Source organism: Macrobrachium nipponense, chromosome 3 (assembly GCF_015104395.2).
Source record: "Macrobrachium nipponense isolate FS-2020 chromosome 3, ASM1510439v2, whole genome shotgun sequence".
Taxonomy (NCBI): domain Eukaryota; kingdom Metazoa; phylum Arthropoda; class Malacostraca; order Decapoda; family Palaemonidae; genus Macrobrachium; species Macrobrachium nipponense.
The window spans coordinates 124853009-124879823 of record NC_087202.1 but is presented as its reverse complement, the minus strand read 5'-3'; the positions used below and the strand labels follow the sequence as shown (position 1 = coordinate 124879823).

The following is a 26815-nucleotide window of genomic DNA, read 5'->3' as shown; positions in this document are numbered from 1 at the left end:
AGGAGCAGTTCCATCAAACACTTCACTGAGTACTTGAGGCACTACACTGCACATGACATAGAATAAATCAGCTGGGACACGAAAGCACATTTGAACTGAACATCCAATATGGCCATGACCGTCCGGTTCCCGATGTCCAAGTCATGATAAACTTCACACAATACGACACTTCCAAAGTTCACTGCGCCATGTATGTGTTGGTAAACTCCTTAACCTTAAGTGGAGGGGCAAGGACACAACTTAAATGTAGGTTCTAAATGTCTATTGTAGAAATATATACAAGATCCAGGGGACAAACAGCAGCCAGCTTAACAAATAGACAGACGAGACGAGACTGCCTCGCGAGAGCAATAATTGCAATGTTGCCTATACTTAAATGTTGCCATATCATATTACTGGACTTAACATGGGATACTCTAATGGCGCGCAACATGTGAAATAATGTTTGAACATAATAATAACATAATAATACTGGTACATGTGAAATGCGTCTTTTTCATGTACATACAGTCGGAACCCAGAATCTGTGGCCACAAAAGATCCCATTAGAAGTACATGATATCCTACTCTTGTCGTATTGAGGTATCGTATAAGATCCCAAAGCTGTTAATCCTCTGCTATCTCCAATTTCCATTGTAGAGACAGAGCATAGCCTTTTACTGCGCTCTCTGATAGCAGATATATACAAAGGTGATTCTTCCCTCTGAAAAGGAAGAAAAAACCTCTATGTGGTTCACAGAGATATCGGAAGAGGACAGTTTCCTCATTCCATCAAGCATGATTTACAGCAATTCTATGTCCTGGCCATGACTATTGTCATTCACCTTGAAAAATCCTCTCATTCATGTCCACTTCTGGTCAGTCTGCACGCAGACAGACTCAGAGTGGAGAGGTTGTTAAGGTCTATTCATAATAGATGATAGAATATCCAGACTTTCTTGGAAAAGACTTCCAAAACATGCTGTGAGAAGAATGTGACCTCTGTGAATCCAATCTCTCTAAGACCAAAATGAGGCATAAATTGTCATTCTCTCTTCCTTTGACGCCCATTTATCTTAATATCTGTTAAGAATGTATAAATCTAGGGGAAAAAAGACTAAAGTTTATTCCCCTTATAAAATAAAAATGGCATATATTGCTACCTTTCTTGGTTCGAGAATAAGGAAGCAGTATAGAGGCAGCATGTTCGTCTTCCACCTTGCGAAGAGATCTATGACGAAGACATCTCGCAGGTTTCCACAACTCTCTTTCCAACTAAGATTAGACATAAGTCAATAGTTATATTGTCGATCGAGAAGGTTCTCACGGACGTGCAACCTCGTGCAGCGAACCTCTTAAGGATCGTTACGTTCCGTGTCTGTGTTCCAAACAGATTCTCTCTTCTTAACGCAAACAGAGGCGAAAAAAGGGATTTTGACGTAAGGAAAAATCTATTTCTGGGCGATTGGTTCGTGTCGCCAGCGAAATATCCTTTAATCCATTATTTCTAAGGTAAATGTACTAACACATACCAGAGAATAAATAAAATAAAGAAAAGGTCAGTACTACTGACTCGCTCACCCTCCAAGAGGGTGTCGGTATGAACACTATGGCGAGTGAGACCACTACCACTGAACCACTTGCCAATAGAAATCTCCCACTACAAATCCCCACTAGAGGGAGCCGACCCACAGAGTGGGCAGCAACTACTACTACTCCATCCCATGCTGCCGACTGCTGCGCCTCTGGTGGCCATCCTGAAGTTAGCAGACAATCTTGAGCGCAGGGATGGGTAGGGTGGGATTTCGCTGGCGACACGAACCAATCGCCCAGAAAATGATATTGTTAAGATACAATAAAGTTTGTTCATACTTACCTGGCAGATATATATATAGCTGTATTCTCTGAAGTCCGACAGAATTTCTAAAACTTACGACACACGTAGTGGGAGTTAGGGTGGTTAGTACCCATTCCCGCCGCTGGGAGGCGGGTATCAGGAACCATTCCCATTTTCTATCAGATTTCTATCTCCACTGTCTCCTGAGGGGAGGTGGGTACTAAAAATATATCTGCCGGTAAGTATGAACAAACTTTATTGTATCTTAACAATATCATTTTGTTCATGAAACTTACCTGTCAGATATATATATAGCTGAATCCCACCTTTGGCGGTGGGGGAGAGACAGAAAAAAGGATTTTAGAAACATATACAAATGTATATGATTGACATCTTGGTTCCTTACCTGTTAGCATAGCTGACTTCGTGATTACTGTCACCCAATAGCCTGCTTCTGCCTTCACTAGAGTTACCAACAAGGTAGTGACCTGTGTAGTTGGTGCGCTCTAGATGATCTGTCAACGGGGACGGGACCACAATGTGACTAGACCATGACCATACTTCTGAGGGTAACGAGGCAAAAACCACCACCTAAGTTAGCCTAACAACAAACTCCCATATACCAAAGGCTAAAGGAAGGGACGACTGTACTCGGCAGCCGACCCTACAACCATAAACATACAAAAATTAAAAACTCACCTACCCATTTCTATGGGAAAGGATGAGTGCTACCTCCTGCCCCCAAAATAGTGTCTGCGGCGACGTATGGTCCGAGAGAGTAACAGCTTTCATAGGTCGTTCTCACCTCCCGTAGGTAGTGCGAGGCGAACACTGAGTTACTCCTCCAAAGAGTAGCACTTAAAATGTCTTTAAGAGCCATGTTTTTCTGAAAGGCTATTGAGGTCGAAATAGCCCTTACTTCGTGCGCATTAACTTTTAGTATCTTCAAGTCGCTGTCTTTGCAAGAAGCGTGCGCCTCTTTAATGGTGTTCCTTAAAAAGAATGCCAGTGCATTCTTGGACATGGGCATGTTTGGTCTCTTGACCGAACACCATAAGTTCTCCGCAGAACCTCGGGCAATCCTTCGTTCTACGAATATACTCTCTAAGAGCCCTAACAGGACACAGGACTCTTTCTGGCTCTTGACCAATGATCTCTGCCATACCCTTGATCTCGAATGTTCTAGGCCACGGATTGGAAGGTTTTCCGTTTTTTGGCCAGAAAACCGACATACTCAAAGAGCAGACTGCATTATGCCCTTTGAAACCGACGTGTTTGCTGATAGCCTGTATTTCGCTAACTCTCTTCGCCGTCGCCAGAGCAGTTAGGAATACAGTTTCTTGCGTCAAATCTCGTAGAGACGAAGAGGAAAGAGGTTCAAAGCGATTTGACATTAAATATTTGAGGACCACATCCAGGTTCCACGAAGGTAGCTTCGGTAGTGGTACCTTGGTCGTCTCGAAAGATCTCAATAGATCATGGAGATCCTTGTTGTTAGCGAGGTCAAGACCTCTATGGCGAAAAACTACAGATAGGACGCTTCTGTAGCCTTTAATAGTTGACACTGCCAACTTCAGATCTTGTTTCAAATAAAGCAAGAAGTCGGCGATCTGGCTCACAGAGGTAGTTGGTAGAGGAAACTCCTTTTCTCTTACACCAACTTCTAAAGGCTGCCCACTTCGATTGGTAAACCGCGATTGATGATGGTCTCCTCGCTGTGGCGATAGCTTTATTAGCCACTGATTTCGAAAAACCTCTCGCTCTGGCCCAACTTTTGGATAGTCTGAACGCAGTCAGACTCAGAGCGGAGAGGTTTTTTGTGGTACCTCTCGAAGTGGGGCTGTTTGAGTAGATCTCTCCTTAACGGAAGAGATCTCGGATAATCCACTAGGTAGAACATCACCTCTGTGAACCAGATCGCTGCGGGCCAAAACAAAAGGGGGCGATTAAAGTCAACCTCGTCCCCTCCGATGCTGCAAATTTCCTCATCACCTCCCCCAGGATCTTGAAGGGGGGAAAAGCGTAGAGATCCAGGCCCGTCCAATCCCATAGAAGGGCGTCTACTGCTACTGCTCCCGGATCGAGAACCGGGGGAGCAATACAGAGGAAGTCTCGCCGTCCTTGATGTTGCAAAGATGTCCACTAAGGGGCATCCCAAAGACCCCACAGTTCCTGACATACTTCTTGATTGAGAGTCCACTCTGTCGGCAATAACTGTCCTTGTCGACTGAGGAGATCTGCCCGGACGTTCTCGACTCCGGCAATGAATCTTGTCAATATTGACTTCTCTCTCCTTTGCCCAAAGTAGGATCTCTCTCGCTAGAGAAAACAGGGAGCGAGAGTGTGTTCCTCCTTGTTTCTTCAAGTATGCCAGGGCTGTGGTGTTGTCCGAGTTGACTTGAACTACACGAGACTTTGTTGTGGAAGAACTGGAGCGCTAATTGAACCGCTGCCAGCTCTTTGAAGTTGATATGCCAGGTTACCTGTTCCCTCTCCAGGTACCCTGACACTTCCTCCCCCCCTAGAGTTGCTCCCCACCCCGTGGATGACGCGTCGGAGAACAACACTAGGTCGGGGTTCTGAAGCTTGAGGGATATGCCCTCTGACAGCTTCCACGGATCGAGCCACCATCTTAGATGGTTCTTCACCTCTTCCGAGATGCTTAACTTCATGTCGAAGTTGTCCTTTTCTGTCCAGCTGTCCGACAGAAAGAAAGTAGCCTCCCCAGGGAAACAAACTTCTCCAGCGAGGAAATGGTCCCCAGCAGACTCATCCATTCCCTCACCGAGCATGAATCCTTCCTAGAAAGGCCAACACTTTTTCTATGCCTTGTTGCTGACGTTCCTGGGACGGAAAAGCCCGAAAAGCCACTGAATCCATCTGAATCCCCAGATACACGATGGACTGTGTTGGGGTCAGATGTGACTTTTCGAAGTTCACCAGAAGTCCCAGGGACGCAGCTAAAGACAGAGTCGTTTGCAAGTCCTTCAGGTTCACCGGGTCTGCGAGGAGGCTCGTATGAGCCAGTCGTCCAGATAGAGCGAGATTCTGATGTTGGAAAGATGGAGCCACCTCGCCACGTTCTTCATTAAGATGGTGAAGATAAAAGGGGCCGTACTCAGTCCGAAACAAAGAGCCCTGAATTGAAAGACCTTCCCTTTCAATACGAACCGAAGGTACTTCATCGATTGGGGATGTATCGGGACGTGAAAGTAGGCGTCCTGGAGGTCGAGTGATACCATCCAATCTCCGGGTCTTAAGGCCCCCAGAACTGACTGAGGTGTCTCCATCTTGAACCTCTGCTTCTCTATAAGAGGTTTAGACGACTTCCATCCAACGACGGGCCGCCACCCTCCCGATTGTTTCGGTACAAGAAACAATCTGTTGTAAAATCCTGGCGTTGCCAGGTCTAAAAACAAAACCTGTTCCACTGCTCGTTTCTCGAGCATCTGCTCGAGCAGGTCGAAAAGTATCTTTCGCTTTGTCAGCGGATACGATGGGGACAAGTCCCTGGGAGTGGAAGTCAACGGGCGGCTTTATGAAAGGGATCTTGTAACCCTTCTCTATGACGTCGAGAGACCAGGTGTCTGCCTCTCTTACTCTCCAGGCTTCTGCAAACAACTGCAGCCTGGCTTCCTTACCGGTGACTGAAGGCACGATCTCTCACTTCTTACCCCTAGACTTGGAAGGGGCTCGACCTCTAGGAAGGCTTCTTCTCGAGGAGACGATCTAGCGGAAGTCCCTCCACGAAAGGGCTTCTGCTTTCTAAACGGTTGGGTTCCTAACGACGTCGAAGGACCAGCCGGACGTCTCGAAGACTGAGCCAACAGGTCTTGTGTGGCTTTCTCTTGCAGACTAACTGCCAGATCCTTCACCATAGCTTGGGGGAAGAGATGACTCGAGAAGGGAGCATACAAAAGTTCTGTCCTCTGTGCGGGGAGAGACAGACTTAGCCGCGAAGGTTGCAATAAAGCGACCTTTTCTTAAGAACCCCTGCAGAAAAATGAGAGGCTAACTCCTCTGAGCCATCCCTGACGGCCTTGTCCATGCATGACAATACACTGGACAGCTCCCCCAAGCTGATCGAGTCTGGCTTACGAGATTGGTTGTCTAAGGCTCCAAGACACCAGTCTAAAAAGTTGAATACCTCTAAGGACCTAAACAGTCCCTTCAAAAGATGGTCCAGTTCGGAAGTCGTCCAAGATACTTTAGCTGAGGCTAAAAGGGCCCTCCTTGAGGCATCAACCACGCTGGCGAAATCACCTTGAGCAGACGTAGGAACCTTCAATCCTAATTCCTCGCCTGTCACCTACCACATCCCTGCCTTACCGCTAAGTCTAGACGGAGGCAGGGCGAAAGTAGTTCTTCCTTTTGCTTTCCTAGACTCCATCCAGGCGTTAACCTTCCGGAAAGCTCTTCTAGTAGATAACAACGTCTTCCTCTTCACGAAACCTGGAGACTTGCTTGTCTTCCACGACGAAAACTGAGAAGGAGGAGAAGGAGGAGCAGCTGGCTGAAAAGTATCGCCAAACGAATCACGAAGTAGTCGTGCCAAAACTTGATAATCTGACGAAGCAGACGTAGCAGGTTGTTCTTCATCAACATCCTCCGAAGAACCGCTAAGTTCTCCTTCTTCCCTACCCGAGTGCAAGTCCGAAGGAAGAGGCAGAAGTCCTTTAGCTCCAAGTCTCCTATCCGAACGATGAAGAGAAGACGAGGGTAAACGGATCCTTAACAGTAACAGGATCAGGAGGAATCACTTTAGAGGCGAACGTGCCAAAGTCTCGGGAACAACATCCGAGTGACAGCGAACTTCCACATTCGCGTCAGAGGTCTTACTAGAACTTCTACGAGCGTCCATCTGGAGCGTCCAACGTAGCGTTCATCGAGCGTCCAAATCAGCGTCCGACCGAGCGTCCAGCGAAGCGTCCAACGGAGCGTCCATCAAAGAGACTCTTCTAACGTCCCGCGAAGCGTCCTTACGAACGTCCCGCGAAGAAACTTGATCAACTGCCCGACTAACGTATCGTTGAACGTCCACACTGTCATGTCGAAGAGGGGCCGAACGCAAAGAAGTCCGTCCGACAGCTACAAAATCGTCGTCAGCAGAAGCGTCGAAGTCGGAACGCCGAGCGTCCTCTCTACGGGAAGAGAGAGGAGCATGCAGAGAACTCTCTCTAAACTGGCGTCTAACGTCACCTCTAGACGAACCCTGGGGAGCAAAACGACGTCTAGAGGGCGAAAGATCAGAAGACGGGGACGAAAAAGAGCCGTTGGAGAAGACTGCTTAGTTCTCTTGATGAGGCAGTCTATCGTCTTTCCTTCGACGAGGAACCGTCTCCTTCTGCTTCAGTAAAGCGTCCAGTTGCCGCTGCATCGCAATGATGATCTCCGTCTGAGATGTCTCCTTACGCGGAGACGAGCTGCGCTTGTGAGAAGGAGAGGGGCGAGGGGACGCCTTCTTCCTTCTCCCAGGAACAGCCTTGGCTCTAGAGCGACTGGGGCGCTCGAGGGCGTCATCGTCGGATGACGTCCTAGACTTCTTCTGGGGCGGAAAAGCTACGCTTTCCGGAGAAGAATGCCACTCAGACAAAGCATGACGTGAAGCGTCAAGCTCTTGAAGAGTCCTCTTCAAAGGTCGCGAATCCGAACGAGATTCCCACCTTGCGCGGGGAGGACGCGTCGGAAGACGAGAAACTATCCTTCAGGATACGTGCTCGAGCACGCTCCTTAGCAGCCTGGGAAGCGTCCACAGGAACTGCTGAAGGGACGCCAGATCGGTGGGGGTTCCCCGTAACCCTCCTTCAGCCTTCGACATGCCCTCTCCCTGAGTCCTGGGAGTCCGGCAGAGGTCCCAGCCTAGAGGCGCTATAGGGCCGATCTGACGCCCCCTCCACTTCACTAGGGGCACTATCACTGCACTTATTTTGCCTGTTTTCAAGGGCAAGCACTTTAGATTCAAGCGTCTTCAATGAATCCAGAATAAGCGAAAGGGCATTACCCTCCGCAGACACCACTTGAGGGCCCGAAGGCAACACTACGGGGTTAGGAGACACAAAATCTAAAGGAGGGTTAGAAGGGGATACATTAATACCCTGTCTGCTACCCGACTTACTCCTGGAGGAAGACCTCCTAATCCTATCACGTTCTAACTTCTTCACGTAGGATTCATACGTCTTCCATTGTAGTTCATCCAAGCTTTCACACTCATTACAGCGCAAATCATATTACCTCTTGCCGCCCTACACCCTTTACACAAGTGTTGGATAACCAAGGCTTTAGGAAGCCTAACCTTGCATTCCACTTTCGAACACACCCTGGCGCTAGCAGAACTACATCCAGACATATTTAAGGAAAAAATCTAAGCCAAATTCAAAAAACAGTCCAAATCACGTATGCCAAGCTATCGACCAATCAAAAAAACCAAAAAGTCAAGAGGATACTCAAGCAATGAAAAGTTTTCCAATCCTGAGGCGGAGGTGTGTAAACAGATGTTTTACGACACCGGCGACAGAAGAAATCTGATAGAAAATGGGAATGGTTCCTGATACCCGCCTCCCAGCGGCGGCGGGGAATGGGTACTAACCACCCTAACTCCCACTACGTGTGTCGTAAGTTTTAGAAATTCTGTCGGACTTCAGAGAATACAGCTATATATATATCTGACAGGTAAGTTTCATGAACAAATAGATTTTTCCTTACGTCAAAATCCCTTTTCTGGGCTCAGTTCGTGTCGCTGCGCGAAATCGTACCAGAGAAATAGCACAGGATTGTAAAGAAACTACTAAAATACATAAATAAGGTCTCAATAAAACATAAAATAAAATAAAGAAATATAATTGCTAAGAAATATACATATACACAATGATACAGAATAGAAATATTCCTTAAAATTAACTTAAAGGGTTAACTTAAAGTTAATCAGATTATGTACAGGGCTTACATGGAATATATATGAGCTTAACATCTGTGTATAGTTAATATGTACAAAGTAAATAAAGCAATTATAATAATAAACTGAATTAGAACAATCTTCGATAATAATATAATAAACAAATGTATATGACTTAGTATACAAAACCCGTAACCATTGCAATGTAGATGTGTCACCCTAGCATAAAAATAAGGGGACCACATCATAGAGATCATTATATACAATCAATTGTGAGTGACCCTAGCAAAAAAATAAGGGGCACCCACTGTACCATCATAAGAGCAGCTAAGACTCAAGGTAAACGTAGATGAACATGGTAGGTATAGACAAACTGTTGAGTGAGATAGGTAGAAAGGAGAACTGGATCTTCTACTTAAGATTAAGCAGAGTCGGGGGAAACTATGTTACCCGCTGCAACTGCTGAAAATTTCAGAGCTTCCAAGGACTTTAAGTAATGACGCTTAAATACTGTCGGCGATTTCCATCCAGTATACTTCTTTAAATCATCAAAATTCATGTGTTGGAAATAGTTAATTGAGGTGGCAACTGCCCTGACATCATGTGCTTTAGGGAAGGAATCAGGGTTGGCTTGCTTAATAAAGTACAGGATCTGTTGCCTGATACCTTTAATAGATAAAGTACCACCTTTTTCTCTCTTAAAGAGAGGACCCGACGAGGATGAGGATGTCCTGGACAGAAAGGCTCGTAAGGTCGATACTGGACAAAGAGAAACATCTTGTGGAAGGGGTACAACCTTCCACGGTTCCCACCTCATCAAAGGATCCTCATTCTTTGCTATAAAACTACGTTCCGGAGAAAGTAGAACTTCCCCTGTGGGAAGAAATTCTATATGATTCGGATCTCTGGACAGTTCTGAAATTCTAGCTCCTGAAGCCAAGCTTAATAAAAATAGAGTTTTTCTTAAGAGCATTATAAATGAACATGTCGTATTATCTGTTTCTGAAGCCAGCTTTAGAACATCATTTAAGAACCACGATACTGACGTAGGCCTCACTGAAGGTCTAAGTCTAGCACAAGCCTTGGGAATAGACGAGAAGTAAGAGTCTGTCAAGTCTATGCTGAACCCGAGTTGAAAATCTTTTTACAAGGCTGACTTGTTTGTCGTAATAGTGCTAGCTGCTAAGCCTTTTTCAAATAAAGATCTGAAAAAGGATATAGCTGAATTGATTGTCATGATTCTAATATCTGATTCTCTCAGGAAGGTTGCCAACTTTTTGACTGCAGCATCATACTGTCTCAAAGTTGAATCTCTTTTATCAGATTCCAAGAAAAGAATATTTCGAGGATCAATATTCGCATCTCTTTTAGCCGCAAACTTCATGAAGTCCATAAAGTTAGGGTTTTGAGAATTCCTGAGGAAGCGAACACAGTCTTCGTTTGTACTGACTGGGAGAGCCTGGGAGTGGGAATTCAAAGAGGACGAAGACCCAGTTCCAGAATCAGAGGGTACCAATTGCTCTCGGCCAGTCTGGGGCTACTAGAGCTACTTGACCCTTGAACGTCCTGAGTTTGTTCAGTACCTTCAGGAGAAGATTCACTGGAGGAAAGACATAAACCTTCTCCCAGTTGTTCCAGTCTATGGACAGGGCGTCCGTGGCATAGGCCAGAGGGTCCAGGTTGGGGGCCACATAACATGGGAGTTTGTGGTTCGCTTGAGATGCGAATAGATCCACTTGTAGACCTGGAACCCTCCGGAGAATCCATTGGAACGAACTGTTGTCCAGTGACCATTCCGACTCCAGAGGAACTGATCGGGATAGAGCATCTGCTATGACGTTTCTCACTCCAGCTATATGGGTGGAGGAGAGGTGCCAACTGAACTTGTCCGCCAGGGAGAAGATGGCTACCATGACATGATTCAGATGTCGTGACTTGGAGCCTCCCCTGTTTACACAATGGACTACCACTGCGCTGTCTAAAACTAGTTTTATGTGGGAGTTCTTTGGCGGACGTAACCTTTTTAGAGTCAAGAACACTGCCATTGCTTCTAGTACATTTATGTGAAGCTGGCGGAACTGGGGTGACCAGGTTCCTTGAACCTTCTTGAACTGAGAATATCCTCCCCAGCCGCTTAATGAAGCGTCCGTGTGGATGGTAATCCCCGGAGGAGGAAACTGAAGGGGTACTGATATTGACAGGTTCTTGACTTTTGCCCAAGGGCGTAGACAATTCCGTAGAATCTGTGGGACTGATGATAACTTGTCCCTGGATCTGACATTTGCTCGTGAGCGCCAGATTCTGGTTAGGTCTTTCAGTTTGGCTTTCATCAAGATGTTTGTCACTGATGCAAATTGGAGTGAACCCAGGATTCTTTCCTGGCTTCTCCTTGAAGCAAGTTTGTGTCCTAGAAATTGCTTTACTGACTTCGCTATTTCTTTTCTCTTGGCTGATGGAATCGACAGAGTATGGGAGGATAGATTCCATTGAATGCCCAGCCACTGAAAGTTGGACTCCGGAGTGAGTCTTGATTTTGTCCTGTTTATCTTGAACCCTAGATACTCCAGGAACTGGATTACTTTCAGTGTGGCTTTGCGACATTCCTCGACTGTTGGAGCCCAAATCAACCAATCGTCGAGATACGCTACTACCATGATCCCCTGCGACCTCAGTTGTTGGACGACCACTTCCGCCAACTTCGTGAACACCCTGGGTGCCACGTTCAGACCGAAGGGAACTACCTTGAAGGAGAATGCTTGATCTCCTATCTTGAGCCCAGATAAGGGCGAAAGTGTCTTGCAATAGGGATATGATAGTATGCGTCTGTAAGATCGATAGAGGTGGTGACGGCCCCCTACGGGAAGTAAGGTCCGCACCTGCGAGATGGTGAGCATTTTGAACTTGTCGCAGCGAAAATGGCCAAGTTTTAAACGGGATAAGTCTAAGATTACCCTTCTTTTTTGTGAGCCTTTCTTTGGAACGCTGAATAAGCGCCCTTGAAATTTTAATCTGTTGACTCTCGCTATTGCTCCTTTCTGAAGGAGGTCCTCCGCATACTCCGTCAATTCTTTTGATGGAAGTTGAAGGAAAGGTCTGGGTGGAGGCGGATTCACCACCCAACTCCAACCCAGGCCTTTCGACACAATACTTTGTGCCCATTTGCTGAATCCCCACCGGTGCCGGGAAGAGAAAACAGCCTCCAATCCTACCTTCAAGTTCTCATTGCTGCTGGTAACCTCCGCGGCCTCCCCGGAAGTGTTTTCCCCTATTAAGGGACCTTCCTGATCCTTTCTGACGAAAGGATCCCTTACCTCTGCCTCCCCTACCCGAGCGGTCATACTGCTGAAAGGCCTGGCCTTCGAACACTTGGTTGAAGGCTGGGGAGACAGCGTAAGAGGTGGAAGGTTGAGGCTGGGGAGAAATCACGTAGATGGGCTGTGATTGAGCCTTGGAGGTAGAAAGTTGGGCCGCCTGTACCAACGGAACAGTCGAAACAGGCTGGGCGAAGCGTTGTTGTTTCTTCTGGTAAGGCTGGAAACGTCTGGGTTTCCTCTGAGCCTTACCCCTTGCTGCCTGGTCTTGGCGTCTCTTTGCAGTGAGACCCCAACGATCCTTAAGGCTTTGGTTAAGCCTTGTCGCTTCCGCCTGGACCTCCTTTACCATTGCATCAGGGAAGAGGTCTGCTCCCCAGATGTTGGAATGAAAGTCAACTTATTCGGTTCATGACAAATAGTTGCTTCCTGGAGGACATGCTTCCGACAGTTAGTTCTGGCTGTGGCGAACTCAAACATGTCAGACTGAACCGTTTGTGTCAGTGACTTGGTGAGAAGCTTAAAGAGTGGCTCAGAACCGTAAGAAATGGTAGTCACTTCCGTCATGGCCATGGTGTTAATGGACCTGGCTAGCCTAGTCTTGGCCTCAAACTCAGCCTGAATGAGGCTGTCCGGAAGTCTAGGCAGCTTCTCACCAAAACTGATCCATGCACAGTCTGGTTTGAGTTTGCCCGCCGAAAAAGTGTTGGGCAGATCTTCCCACAATTCTCCGAGTGAGGGGAGCAAAGGAGATGTGGGGTCTGCTTCCCTTAGCTGTGGTAACGACTCCCCCTTCTGGGCCGCTGGGATAGTGAACCGTGTAGCTATTTTGGTAAGGAAGGGAAGCGGAGTTCCCCCTTCCATTGTGAAAATGGTGAAGGGACTCTTAAAAGGTTGAATCTTCGTGTTTGAACAATCCATGTCCTCTAAACACCTGAGCCATTCTCTTTGAGCCTGGTCACGTGAGTAGAGGACTGTCTCCTTTTAGGGACCATTAGTCATCTCTAGTCATGGCTGCGTCCAGTGAGTCTGGCGTAGCCAATGAACGGTGGCTGTAGACCCTCCGGGTAGAACTCGAAGTCCTCAATCCTTCGAGTACCACACTCCGGAATTGAAATAAGGCCGTCCTGGAAGGGGGCGTATGACGCCACCCTCCAGGGGTTATTCATAGAGAACGGAGGCAGAGAGTCATGAGGTGGAAGCTGAGCTATACCTGTGCCGAAAGGTGGGGGATATACTAGAGGAGCCTGGCTAAGTTCGGCGATGATGTTATCCTGGGAGGTGATCCTGTCGGACAACCGGGAGAACATCTGCTCCATACTGTTTTTCAGAGAACCGACCAAATCCCCCATGTGTTGCAACAGACCAGCATTGGGATCCAAAGCCGGAGCTGCTGCGGAGGTGGTTGGGTAACTCTGAACAGGTACCAAGGGGAGAGGAGAAACGGCTGACTCCGCCGGAGTATGTGGTCTCTCCTTGGAAGACCTGCTCCTTGAGGATTTGGAGCCGGACCCAGAAGCTCTAGACCTCTCTGCTCCGGGGTTCGTAGCCGGAGACTTGCGAGATGTTGACGCCGACGAAGTCTTTTTGGACGACGACGACGTCTTGCTTAGGGTTTTTACAACCGTCTGTCCTTGACCTTAGGTCTTACTGAAGCATCAGGAGAAGTATAAAGGAGCTCAGCTCCTGTAAAGCCTTGGAAGGAAGCTGGAGAGTTAGCAGGAGTAGAAGACCCAGTGGCGCCCAAGGGAAGCCCTTGGGCGTCCAACGTACCTACCTCGACCAACAGGTCGTCAACACCTACCATTGGCTCTATATTCAGATCAAGTGTTGCGACTTCCGACAAGATATCTTGGCCTGGTTCCTTTAACGAAGCGGCGAGCTGTTGCTGAATCGCCGCCATAGTCGGGGCTGCCTCTGCCGGGTCGACGTAACCCGTTGACTTGCCGCCGGGGAAGATTAGGACAGCCAACCTCTTCTCCAGAATGTAGGGCTTTCCCTTGGCGGCGTTCTTGCCGAAACCGCCGACCCAAGCCCTCAGGGTTGCCAGGGCGGTGTCTCTAACGGCGGGAGCCTGGAAGAGAGGGTATTCGTTAGTTTTAAGTTTAAACTTAAGATTAAAACTTAAGTAATAGGCTTAGTCTAAAAACATAGGGGATGCGAGATCCCATATAAAACAAGCTTAAGTTTAAAATAAGAGATTAAATTTAAACTTAAGAACTACAACCTTTGTAGGGATTAGCGAACGGAGTTCGGGAATACTTACCCCGTCAAGAGCTGGCTCACCAAGATCGTATAGCAAATGGTGCAGGTTTTTCGTGGGAACCAGACTTGTAGATTCCCGTGCGGGGTCGCGCATGGAGCATGGGATCTGCAGACTTCATGCCCACAGGGGTCCTGGAGCATGGCATTGCATCCTGGATGCTCACAGTTGGTGGTCTGTAAGTGAAAAGATACATGAGCATCGTAAAAGACATCACTTACAGGCTAGAAGGCTAAAAGAACTCCGCTGCATGCCGGAGCGCGAAAAAATTTTGGGCATAACCCCTCCCTTACCGCCTGAATAGGCTAGAACCCCGGAGAGGTCCAGTGTGATAACGTAGGTAACGGAGGGATTTGGCTTAAGGTAGCTTAAATTAAACTTACTATAGTTTAAATTAAATACTAAACACTTAAACCTAAAGCCCTAGAACGTACCGGAATAAATCCGGTGAGCGGCGGTGTTCGTGTCGCGATATCAGCGAGACGGGGTGGTTAGGAAAGACCAACTGTACGCCTGCAGTCCGCCCGCAAGGGTGAACTAGCACCTTTCCACGTGAATGCCGGAGCTCCGGTAAATTAAAGAGCACCAGTAAGCCGGGAAAGAGCGAGAGGGCGAAACAGACTCGAGCTAACAACGGAGCGACGGAGTAACGACGGGGGAAGGAAGGCCAGTCCCCCCCCTTAGTCATCCGAGCGCGCCGTGAAGCAAGAGAACGGTCAGGTCCAGTCCTGGGTCTGTCCAGCCGCCCTACTCCCTCCGCCTAGGGAGAGAGGGAGGCAGGCACGGGTATGTGGAGCGAGCGAGGACAGACCTACCCCCCCCCCCGGCCCTATGGAAGAGCGGGAGGAGGGTAAGGTGACTGGACAGGCGCCTGGCTGCTCCGTGATCACATGGTGACCACGGAGCGGTAACATGCGAATACAATGAAACAACATAGCCTAGGTTAAAGCAACCAACTAATCAGTGAGATGCTATACAGAAGCAACCGAACTGATGAGCGGAAGCAATAAATGGTGGAGACCAATGAAATACGGAACCTAGGCTACGTAATATGCCAGACGCCGTAGGCTAACCTAAAATATAAAATAATCAAAATCATGTAACGTAAAGTAAGAAAATAAATCAGTAGGAGAAAAAATCCAGGAGTGTACGACTAACCCGAAAGAAAGTCTACCACTCAAAGCTAGCCGGGGCCGATACTAAGAGCTGTGGCTAGGGTCTGGATGGAAGATGCCTACGCAAGGTAAAGAAGACATGCATGCATGACATAAACCCAGTAGGCTGGACCCCTAACATAAAATAGATAACTAACAATAGAGCGTAAGGTAATAAGGGAAGGTTCTAGGTATGGAAGACCAAGAACGAACCCGCCACGAGGCAGAACCATGCTGCCATGCTTCCGACCAAGAGCCCGTATTTATACCTAAAAAACGGCAAATACTGACTCAAGGCCGGAAAAAACCCAATAGCAATAACAACTGATTACTTAACTTAGCTGCTGCGATGGCTGCACGCTCCATAATTAGTAAATCCAAGATAGGGGCACAAAAAACACAGAGCAAAAAAGGGCACGTGTGTACGCGGTGCGCTAACTGAAAAGGATGGCCACCAGAGGCGCAGCAGTCGGCAGCATGGGATGGAGTAGTAGTAGTTGCTGCCCACTCTGTGGGTCGGCTCCCCTCTAGTGGGGATTTTGTAGTGGGAGATTTCTATTGGCAAGTGGTTCGTGGTAGTGGTCTCACTCGCCATAGTGTTCATACCGACACCCTCTTGGAGGGTGAGCGAGTCAGTAGTACTGACCTTTTCTTTATTTTATTTATTCTCTGGTATGTGTTAGTACATTTACCTTAGAAATAATGGATTAAAGGATATTTCGCGCAGCGACACGAACTGAGCCCAGAAAAGAGATTCTCAATACTTCTTGAAATATGAGAGAGCTGTGGAAATGGCTTAATTGATTTAAATCATTTCTTCCCTCCTTGGGATCGAGCCCCCTTCAAGATAGACGGGGAACGAAATCAGGAACGAACTGTGCCGTTACTGAGCCTGCTGTCAGAGAGGCTACTGAACCCTTCGATTAATAACTCGCTATATCGAAAAGTTAGCAAGTCCATTATTTTGCTTCTGTAAGCATGAGAGCATCAAATAATATATATAGCTCTACAGTGGTCCCCCCGTATTCGCGGGGGATGCGTACCAGACCCCCCCGTGAATAGTTAAAATCCGCGAATGTTTGGAACCCCTATGAAAATGCTAAAAACAGCCTATTTTGTTAGTTAAAACTCAAGAAAAACCCACTAAAAATTTTCATACTTGGTTTTTTAATAGTTTTATCACAAAAAGTGCATTTTATGATGAAATTCATAAAAAAAACCAGGAATTTGTGGGTATTTATCATAGAAAAATACCGCGAATGCGCGAATTTTCCGCAAATAATGCAGGGAAACGTTCCCCAGAGAAATCCGCGAATGTGTGAGTCCGCGAATCTGGAGAACGCGAATATGGGGGGTCCACTGTACTGCGTTAAATTCATAATGTTGTCTCATTCCTATAATCCTGTTACATTGCGGTAAACATTACCACAAGGTTACAAGGGATCTTTTTATTGAAAACTCCTTAACAAAACGAATACCATGTTATTCATGTTTGCCTATAAATCCCCTCAATTTGAGGCTAAGTCCATGATTGTAGGGGGAATATACGGTTAACCATTCGATCCTGTAGGAGAGAGAGATGTAACCAACTGCTCATGACTGAGAACTGGATAGTACTGTATTGGCTTACAATGACAGCCATCTCGTTCGCTGTCTCGCTGCATTCTTCCTGAGTTGCCAGTTACTCCATTCAATGAAGGAATATAATAAAATTATTCTCGAGCCTAAGGAAGCTCTCAATAATGCATATTTAAGCCAAACAACCTTTGTTAAATACCTGAGTAGGTATTGTCATAACAAACCTTTTAAGTGAAGTCCTTACTAGGAAATTCCTGTAAGGATATAGATAATTCCGTAGCGAACCACAAAGGCAACTACGGTATGCGTATATGACTTGTCATTCAGTAGTCGTATACACCAAATCTTCTTACTACATTCTTTCCTCTGCGATGCAGAGAGAGAATGGAAATCTTACTCTCTTCGTTCTTTTCGTCAATAAACCCAAATTAGTATTAGTCGAAAGAGATCACAAATGAAAACTGAGGATCGAAGAGAATCTCAAGCTTTTATTCTCTTGGAGATAAGGCCGTATTCTACGCCTCTATTATCTGGAAGAGCCTCTAATCAATGAATGAGAGCTCGTACGAATCTTGTTCAATTTCCAAACGATTGCCACTCATTCTGTAAATGGTTGGTTGCATTAATTTTAGAAGGAGGATGATTTTAATATCCTCTTACTAATAATGAACTAATTCTCTCAATAAAAAAGGTCGCTAAGGTCTTATAAACTGAGAGACCTGCCCCCTTATTGGCTTCCAATTCCGATCTATCTTCCATTTCCTGTCCATCAAGTTGGGAGAAGAATGAGCAACCTGAAAAGAGCACCTCCTTTCGTAAGGTGAAGGGCTTTTAGCAGTACCGACTCTAACCTGACAAGGGCTATGGCCACCTGTGCGACATCTTGAGTCCCCGCCAGGAGAAGGCCGATCTTGCTCTTGCCTTTACTTGCATTAAGACTATCCTGACAAATGCGACAGCCGCCTGTGCGACAACTCCCATCCCTATCAGGAGAAGGCCTCGAATGTCTTTCACCTTTCGCAGAATCAGGCATATCCTGACAAGGGCTATGGCCGCCTGTGCGACATCTAGAGACCCTGTCAGGTGAAAACTGATCCTGAGAAAATTCCCTAAGAGGAGCCTCTCGGTCCGCCTCTAACTCCATTTCCGATGAAGATCCTGGTTCATAGCGCCTGGAGCCTGGATCCTGGCGCTTGGTTGGAGCCTTGAGCCTGGTTGACACTTGGTGGCTGGTAGGCGCTTCAGGCGCCAGGCGCTTGGAAGGAGGCTCAGGCGCTTTGCGCCTAGCTTCAGGCGCTTCACGCCTAGTTTCAGGCGCTTCACGCCTAGTTTCAGGTGCTTCACGCCTAGTTTCAGGCGCTTCAGGCACTTTGCACCTCATTTCAGGCGCTTCAGGCGCTTTGCGCCTCGTTTCAGGTGCTTCAGGCGCTTTGCGCCTTTTTTTAGAATCCTCTCGCCTTGTCGGCGTTTTGCGCCTGGCAGACACCTCGTCCGAGCTGTCAAAGACTTCTATCGGACGGGATTTCTTAACGGGAAGGAAGTGATCCTTTCTCCTGGGAGGATCCTTCTTCAAAACTCCCATTAACGAAGATATCTGTTGTTGCATTTCTCTTAGGATCTTCATAGCGGCGTCTTCTTTCTCCGTATCCAATCTAGGGGAAGGAGGATTTGATGAATAAATCTCTTTCTTCTTCTCAGGTGGATAGTCCTCCGGAAAACTTTCCGGGCTAGAATCCCAAGCTGGAGATTTCCACGATCTTTTAGAAGGTCTCAATAGCTTGTCAGAACTCCACCCTTTTTTTCCTTTCGATGAAGAATCGGATGAGGAAAAACACTGTTTTAGGATGCCTTTCCAACGGCTATCCTTGGCAGTCTGGGACGTTACTACAGAACCTGCCGAGGGGACGCCCGACCAGTGGGGATTCTCTGAAACCTCCGTGCGGCTCTCGACATTCCTTCTCCTCTGGGCTTGTGAGTTTGGAAGAGGTCTAGGCCTGAGAGCGAGACAGAGCCCATCGGATGCACCCTCCACTATTTTAGGACGCCTTTCCAATGGCAAACTTGGCAGTCTGGGACGTTCTACAGAATCTGCCGAGGGGACGCCTGACCGGTGGGGATTCTCTGAAACCTCCGTGCGGCTTTCGACATTCCTTCTCCTCTGGGCTTGTGAGTTTGGAAGAGTTCTAGACCTGGGAGCGAGACAGAGGCGATCAGACGCACCCTCCACTGCAATGGGGAAAACTGTAATCACTTCTTACCTTTTAATAGCTCGCATTTTGAGCTACATCCCTTGTCTTCAAATTGCAATTATGAATTTGAAGTTTCTGTGAAGTAAGAAGGTGATGAGGATGCAACACTACTAGTACTGTTAATACTCTAACTACTCGTTAGTACGAGTAGCCAATAAAACTTCTAAAGGAAGCGTATCTAGTTATATTCTTTTCTGACTCCCTAAAGTAGAAAGTCAGTATATTTCCTCAATCAATTCTAACATTTATTACACATATTAATGAATAAATATTAATATTTCCCTTTCTTGCAAAATATGAGTGTCTCCCGACAATTTCGGTAGTTACACGTCATATATTCTTCGAAATTTTCGAAGCCAAATTCATTAAAAAGTTAATAAAAGTTAATAAAAGCGTATGCCGAGCCAAAGACCCAGTACTTCCCTGCAAAAGATAGCCCAGAAGATCGATGGCGATGAAACACAAAAATCAAGTCAGGAGGTACCGCAAACGTATGTTTACAATACGGCGACAGAGAAAATTTGGTTCTAGAATGGTAATGGTTCCTATTCCTGCCACCCAGCGGCGGGGTGGTAGATCACCTGACCTACCTGCAGCGTGTGCCGCGAAATTCGAATTTCTGTCGGGACGACGGAGTCTATAGCTAAGTATATATCTGACAGGGAAGTTGAATGTATGAAACCAAATTGCTGTAGCATTTCATTGTTTATAGGTCAATTTAGCTTTATTATGAAATTTACTGGGGTGTTTTTGGAGGGCTTGGAACAGATTAGCTATTTTACATATAAAATACGGTTCAAGATACGAAAAGCTCATGATACGAAGGCCGCCTCGGAACGGATTAATTTTGTATCTCGAGGTACCACTGTACCTGCTAATGAATAGGTATTTCAAGTTAAATTCAGTCTTTTTCCAGCAGTTTAGATTAACCAGCCTTGTGCCAGTACAGGCTCTTGCACCTTGAGCAGCCCATAACTGAAGCACGGTTTGAGCACAACTGACACAATCTTTGGCACAAGAACATCGTCTTTGCTCTACTTGAAAGTACATACTATTAAATGGCACCTTAAAACATGGCATACTTTACAAAGTCCATTATCCACGAAGTGAATCCTTGATTTGAGGCAGATGCTACTGGCATGATTACTTTTACCAGGCAAGAATCACTCATTAATTTACTTTTAAAACCAATCATGACTGTTATGGGTTGGGTTTATCAAGCTTTACCAAGTGCTGCTCTAACCCCTTGATGCTTGTCAATAAAACAGTTAGCTATAACGTTTGGTAAGATTCAAAGATGTAATACAAATGATCATATCAAAATTGGCTATTTCTGTAAATACCTAACATTCATAGTCCCCACCCAGCTTCTCAAAACTCAATGGACAGAAAACTAACAGAGCATAAAAAACAGAGTTGCTTTCTCCTTTCCTACTAGAGGGAAAGTAGAGGGGATGATGAAATGGGCTTTTTTTCTTTTTTTTCTGATGCCGAAGGAGCATGTACCGGTACCTTGAAACTTACCGCTATACCGTACAGGAATGTTAGGTAAGATTCATAGTTATAATATTGCATATATTCTCAAGTTTCAATTGTGCTAGTGCATAGCATTCATGCAATTACAGACAGGAATAATGTCTCCAGTCTTGAATTTTAACCTTCAACTACAGTAATCCTAGTACCCTGTAAGTGAGTTTTTCTCCCAACAAGGCTTATAAATCTCATGCCAGAGAGGAAGGTATCCAAAATATGATATCTTCGAGAGGTTAACTGACTCTACCAAAAAACATATATTGCTTAGAAAAAAATTAACCAATGTAACTACTTCAGTCAGTATAAATTACTTACCTCAGTTCTTCCATCTGCTCTTTCTACATCAACAACCTCTCCTTTAATCTGGAATATTGTGACTCTCTCAGGGGTGTCAATATTATACCACACACACATCTGTTCACGACTTTGGGCAACCACAACATCGCTACCTGGAACCCACTAAACCACCAAAATTGGAAAAAAATTAATTACTAAGATAAATTTACAAAAACCAATAATAGTAGTAACTGCTATTTAATTATCTAAAAATAACTAGTCATGAAATAAACTTTGCAAAAAAGACCTTTGACAACTGGAACAAAGCTTTCCTCTCAACAATTCATAAATCAATAATCCACATTTTTCTGTCTAGAAAGCTTTAAAGTTTAACCAACTCAACATATTCTCTTAATATTAATGAAGACAGAAAAGACAGAGGGATCAATGAGAAAATTTGAACACAGCACATCTAGTCATTGTGTTACTGGTCATAACTTTCCTGTCTTTTCCATCTTCATAACTCCAAGTTAATTAACAATATCAAGAAAGCATAAAAAAGGGATTTTGACGTAGGAAAAATCTATTTCTGGGCGAGGAAGCCGTGTCGCCCAGTGAAATGTGTCCTCTTTAGCACTATTTCTAGTAAAATATTGCTATGATACCAGAGAACTGCTAAATTGGACATGTCAGAAGTCTCTGACTCGCTCACCTAAATAAAAGGTGTCGGTATAGAACTGGGGCGAGTGTTAAACACTACCACAGTAACCCCTCCAATTAGCCTTTTCCTCATCAAAAGACCCTGAAAACGGGGAGCCGACCTATAGGTCACACCCAGCTACCCTGTTGAAGGGGACTGCGGCGTCATACTTGTCGATAGCAAGAAGCTTGGTGCACAGCAAGGGGGGGGAAAAAGGAAAAAAGGGGGGGATTTCACTGGGCGACACCGGCTTCCTCGCCCAGAAATAGATTTTTCCTACGTCAAAATCCCTTTTCTGGGCTCAGCCGTGTCGCTCCGTGAAATTGTACCAGAGAAACACCAAGCTATACTATCCTGAAAGGAAAAATCATATTAATGAAATCAAAGGAAATAATAAAATAGTTTAGAATTGGAAAAAATACAATTTATTTACAAAATATACTATATAGCCAAAACATGTGGCAACATTTGCAACAAGTCACAAACATAATAAAATAATTACAGATAATTTGTATGTACGTAAAACTATACATGATTATACACTTATTCTAATAGCTAAGGCATTTGCTGAGGTAGGTAAAATGCTAATGAGGCTGGCATAATTGAACAGATTCATATGACACAAGGACGGTACTATAATGATGTAGCAGTGGGAGACACTGGCCTCCCTGCAGCTATTGCATGATATTTAAGATCCTCTAAAGACTTAAGGTAGTGCTTTTTGAAAACCAAGGGTGACTTCCAACCAGTATACTTCTTCAGATCATCAAAATCCATATATTTGAAGAAGTTAACAGAAGTTGCTATTGCCCGAATGTCATGCACCTTGGGGAATGACCCTGGGCTGGCTTTCTTGATAAATATAAAATCTGCTGCCTAATGCCTTTTAGAGATAGTGTACCACCATCTTTTCTAATGAAAAGGGGGCCTTCGGAATAGGTAGATGTCCTAGATAAATAGTCCTTAAGAGTTTTAACAGGACATAACGATGGATCCTGCGGAAGCGGGACAATCTTCCATGGAGACCACCTCATCAAGGGATCTTCATTCTTAGCTAGAAATTGCTTATTAGGCGAAAGCAACACGGCCCCCGAGGAAAGGAACTCAATATGCGCTTCATCTCTAGATAAAGATGACAGCTCTGATATTCTGGCACCTGAAGCTAGACTCAATAAGAACAGAGTTTTACGCAAAATGGTTTGGTAATCACATTTGAAGTTGTCTGTTTCCGAGGCTAACCTAAGAACATCATTAAGAAACCATGACACTGACGACGGTCTGTGAACGGGCCGTAGACGTGCACATGCCCTTGGGATAGAGGTGAAATAAGACTCGGTTAGATTGATACCAAACCCGAGAAGAAAAATCTTTTTCAGAGCTGACTTAGTGGTTGTAATTGTTGCAGCTGCCAAGCCTTGTTCAAACAAAGACCTGAAGAAGGTTATGGCCACGTTCAATGTCATTACTTTGATATTTGATTCTCTGAGGAACGAAGACAATTTCTTAACTGCTGAGTCATACTGGCGAAGCGTAGACTCTCTCTTGTCTGACTCCAAGAACAACATGTTCTGTGGATCAATGTCGCCTACTCTCTTACCTGCAAACTTCATGAAATCCATAAAGTTAGGGTTTTGTGAAGACCTGAGGAATCGAACACAGTCCTCGTTTGAACTTGTTGCGATAGTCTCAAGTCCGGGAGAGGGTGAGGGCGAAGACCTAGTTCCAGGAGAAGGGGAAACCAGTTGCTCTTGGGCCAGTGAGGGGCTATGAGAGCCACCTGGCCTCTGAAGGATCTCAACTTGTGCAGCACCTTCAGGAGAAGGTTCACTGGAGGGAATAAATAGATTTTCGACCACTGGTTCCAATCTATGCTCAGGGCGTCCGTAGCGTATGCCAGAGGGTCCAGATTGGGGGCTACATAACAAGGCAGCTTGTGGTTTGCCTCTGTGGCAAACAGATCTACTTCTAGACCTGGTACTCTTTGGCAACCCTCTCGAAGGATTCTTGGTCCAGTGGACCATTCTGATTCCAGAGGGACCGACCGAGACAGGGCGTCTGCCACTACATTGTGGACTCCTGCCAGGTGAGTAGCCGACAGATGCCAGGTGTTCTTGGCTGCTAGAGAAAAGATTGCTATCATCACGTGGTTCACATGACTTGACTTTGAACCACCTCTGTTTATACAGTGTACTACTACTGCACTGTCGAGGACCAACCTGATATGAGTCTTCTTTGGAGGACGGAGCTTTTTTAAAGTCAGAAACACTGCCATAGCTTCTAGAATGTTGATGTGAAGTGTTTGGAAGTGAGGTGACCAAGTTCCCTGAACCTTCTCGTGCTGTGAATAACCTCCCCAACCTGTCAGCGATGCGTCCGTATGCACCACTAGGGACGGGGGAGGAAACTGCAACGGTAACTCCTTGGCTAGGTTGGCGGCGGCCTTTGTCCATGGGCGCAGGCGTTTTCTGAGAATCAGAGGTATCCGGGCGAACTTGTCCCGACACTTGGCATTTGCCTTCGAACGCCAAACTCGATTGATGTCCTTGAGCTTGGCTTTCAACAGAACGTCCGTGACTGAGGCAAACTGGAGCGAGCCTAGGATCCTCTCCTGATTCCTTCTCGAAGTCTCTTGGCACTTTAAGAATTGTCTTGTTGCCTTGGCAATCTCCTTTCTCTTTCCTGCTGGAATGGAAAGAGTGTGAGAATCCAAGTCCCAATGAATCCCTAGCCACTGGAACTTGGACTCCGGGGTCAACCGGGACTTGGTCCTGTTGATCTTGAACCCTAAATATTCCAGGAAAGACATGACCTTGTCCGTGGCTTTCATACATTTGCCTTTGTCCATCTCCCAGATTAGCCAATCGTCTAGGTACGCCACCACCAATATACCCTGGGATCTTAGCTCCTGCACCACTGCCTCCGCCAGTTTCGTGAAAACCCTTGGTGCTATATTCAGCCCGAAGGGCATTACTTTGAAGGAGTAGGCTTCTTTCCCTAGTTTGAAGCCGAGGAATGGTCGGAAGTGCCGAGCTATCGGGACATGATAGTAGGCATCTGTAAGATCTATAGAGGTGGTGACGGCCCCACGGGGAAGTAAGGTCCGCACCTGAGAGATGGTCAGCATTTTGAACTTGTCGCAACGAATGTACAAGTTTAGACGGGACAAGTCTAAGATCACCCTTCTTTTGTCGGTCCCTTTCTTTGGGACGCTGAATAGACGACCCTGAATTTCAAGTTCTTCGTCTTGGAGATTGCTCCCTTCTGGAGAAGGTCCTTGGAGTAATCCATCAATTCCTGCGTTTGTTCCTGATAGAAGGTGATGGGTGGAGGAGGACCTTTGATCCAACTCCAGCCTAGGCCTCTGGATACTATGCTTTTTGCCCAACTGCTGAACCCCAACGATGACGAAAGAGGTACAGCCTGCCTCCTACCTGAGAAACTTCATTGAGATGATGAAGGCCGGGATCCTCTGCCTGACCTTGCACCTCTAGTTCGCCCTTGGGCTCTGGCTCCTCCGCGCTGGCGAAAGGATCCTCTAGCCCTGCCACCCCTAGCAACTCTGGTAAAGGGGTGAAATGCCCGACTCTCATAGACCGGGTTTTAAAACGCGGGCGACACTGAATACTGTGAGGAGGCCTGTTGGTTAGACGGCGGCGAAAGGAAGACAAATTGATGCTGTTGCTGAGGCTGAGCCTTAGAAGTCGAAGGCTGGGATACCTGTTGAATTGGAACAGCTTGTAGCACAGGATGCTGTTGCGGGACTTGGAAAGGTAGGAACTTCCTTTGCCTCTTCTACCCCTAAAACTGGAGGAAGAAGACTCTGATTCCTTTTGAAAGGGATTCCCAACGCAACCTGATGCTTTGGTTAAGACGTGATGCCTCGCTCTGAACCTCGGAAACTGCTGAAGCTGGGAAGAGATCTGCACCCCAGATTGAGGAAGCTAGAAGCTTGTTGGGTTCGTGCCTTATCGTCGCTTCAGACAGAACATGCTTCCTGCAATTTCTCCTAGCAATCGCAAAGTCGTACAAGTCACATTGCATGCTTAAAAGTAACGACTTCGCAATGACCTTAAACAGCAGCTCCTGAGCGTACTCCCGAGCCGCCGTCTCTGTCATCACTAGGGAGTTAAGAGACCTTGCGAGACGTGTCTTAGCGTCAAATTCGGCTTGGATCAATGCGTCTGACAGCCTAGGAAGGCGTTCACTAAACAAGGTGATTGCACAATCTGGCTTCAGCTTGCCTACCGAGAACGTAGCTGGCAAATCCTCCCACAAATCCTCCTACCTGGGAGTAGTAAAGATGTGGGATCTGTCTCCCTAAGCTGGGGCATGGGCTCTTCTCGAGTCACTGCCTGGAGTGTTAGTTCTGCTACCTTTGATGTAAAAGGTAAGGGGTTGCCGACATCAGTTGTAAACATGGTGAAAGGACTTTTTAAAAGCTGTTATTCTAGTATTTGAGCAGTCCCACTCTTCTAGGCTCCGTACCCATGTTTGCTGAGCCTGATCTCTAGAAAGGATAACAGTCTCCTTGGGGACCTTATCCTCTCTAACCAGAGCTGCCTCCGTAAGCTAACATAGCCGATAAATGGAGGCTGTAAACCTTCGGGGAAAAACTCGAAATCCTCGAGCCTACGTGTGCCGCAACCTTCTATAGTCAACATCCCATTGACAAACGGAGCGAAGTTAGCCACCCTCCAGGGATTACCGGGGTGGAAGGGAGGGAGCGTGGACCCGTCAGGCATGCTCTGAGCTTGCATCAAGCTACTAGAAGGGCCGAAACTGCCGACTCCTGTCTGAGACCTGCAATCAGGGAGTCCTGAGCACCTAACCTGCTAAACACTTCTTCAAACCTTGCTGCAACTGAGCTGAGTAAACTACCAAGGCTACTGACCTGATTTAGAATATTTGTGTTGAACTGGTCTTGGTCAACGGAAGGAGAATCATCCTGTCCCTCTTGCGGTACCTTATGAGGTATCCGGTCCCTAGAGGTTAATGGAATGGGACTGGTAGGGCAATAGGAAGAATTCCCTCCTTGAGACCTTG

The 26815-nt window shown here is 46.3% G+C and overlaps 1 protein-coding gene across 1 annotated transcript in view; it reads right to left on the bottom strand.

The window, feature by feature from the left end:
* Positions 1–26815, bottom strand: part of LOC135222494 (intraflagellar transport protein 172 homolog) — a 369686-nt gene that overhangs the window by 221019 nt on the left and 121852 nt on the right. The window contains 1 exon segment of the mRNA XM_064260577.1: positions 21112–21255. Coding sequence (XP_064116647.1) covers positions 21112–21255 — 144 coding nt within the window.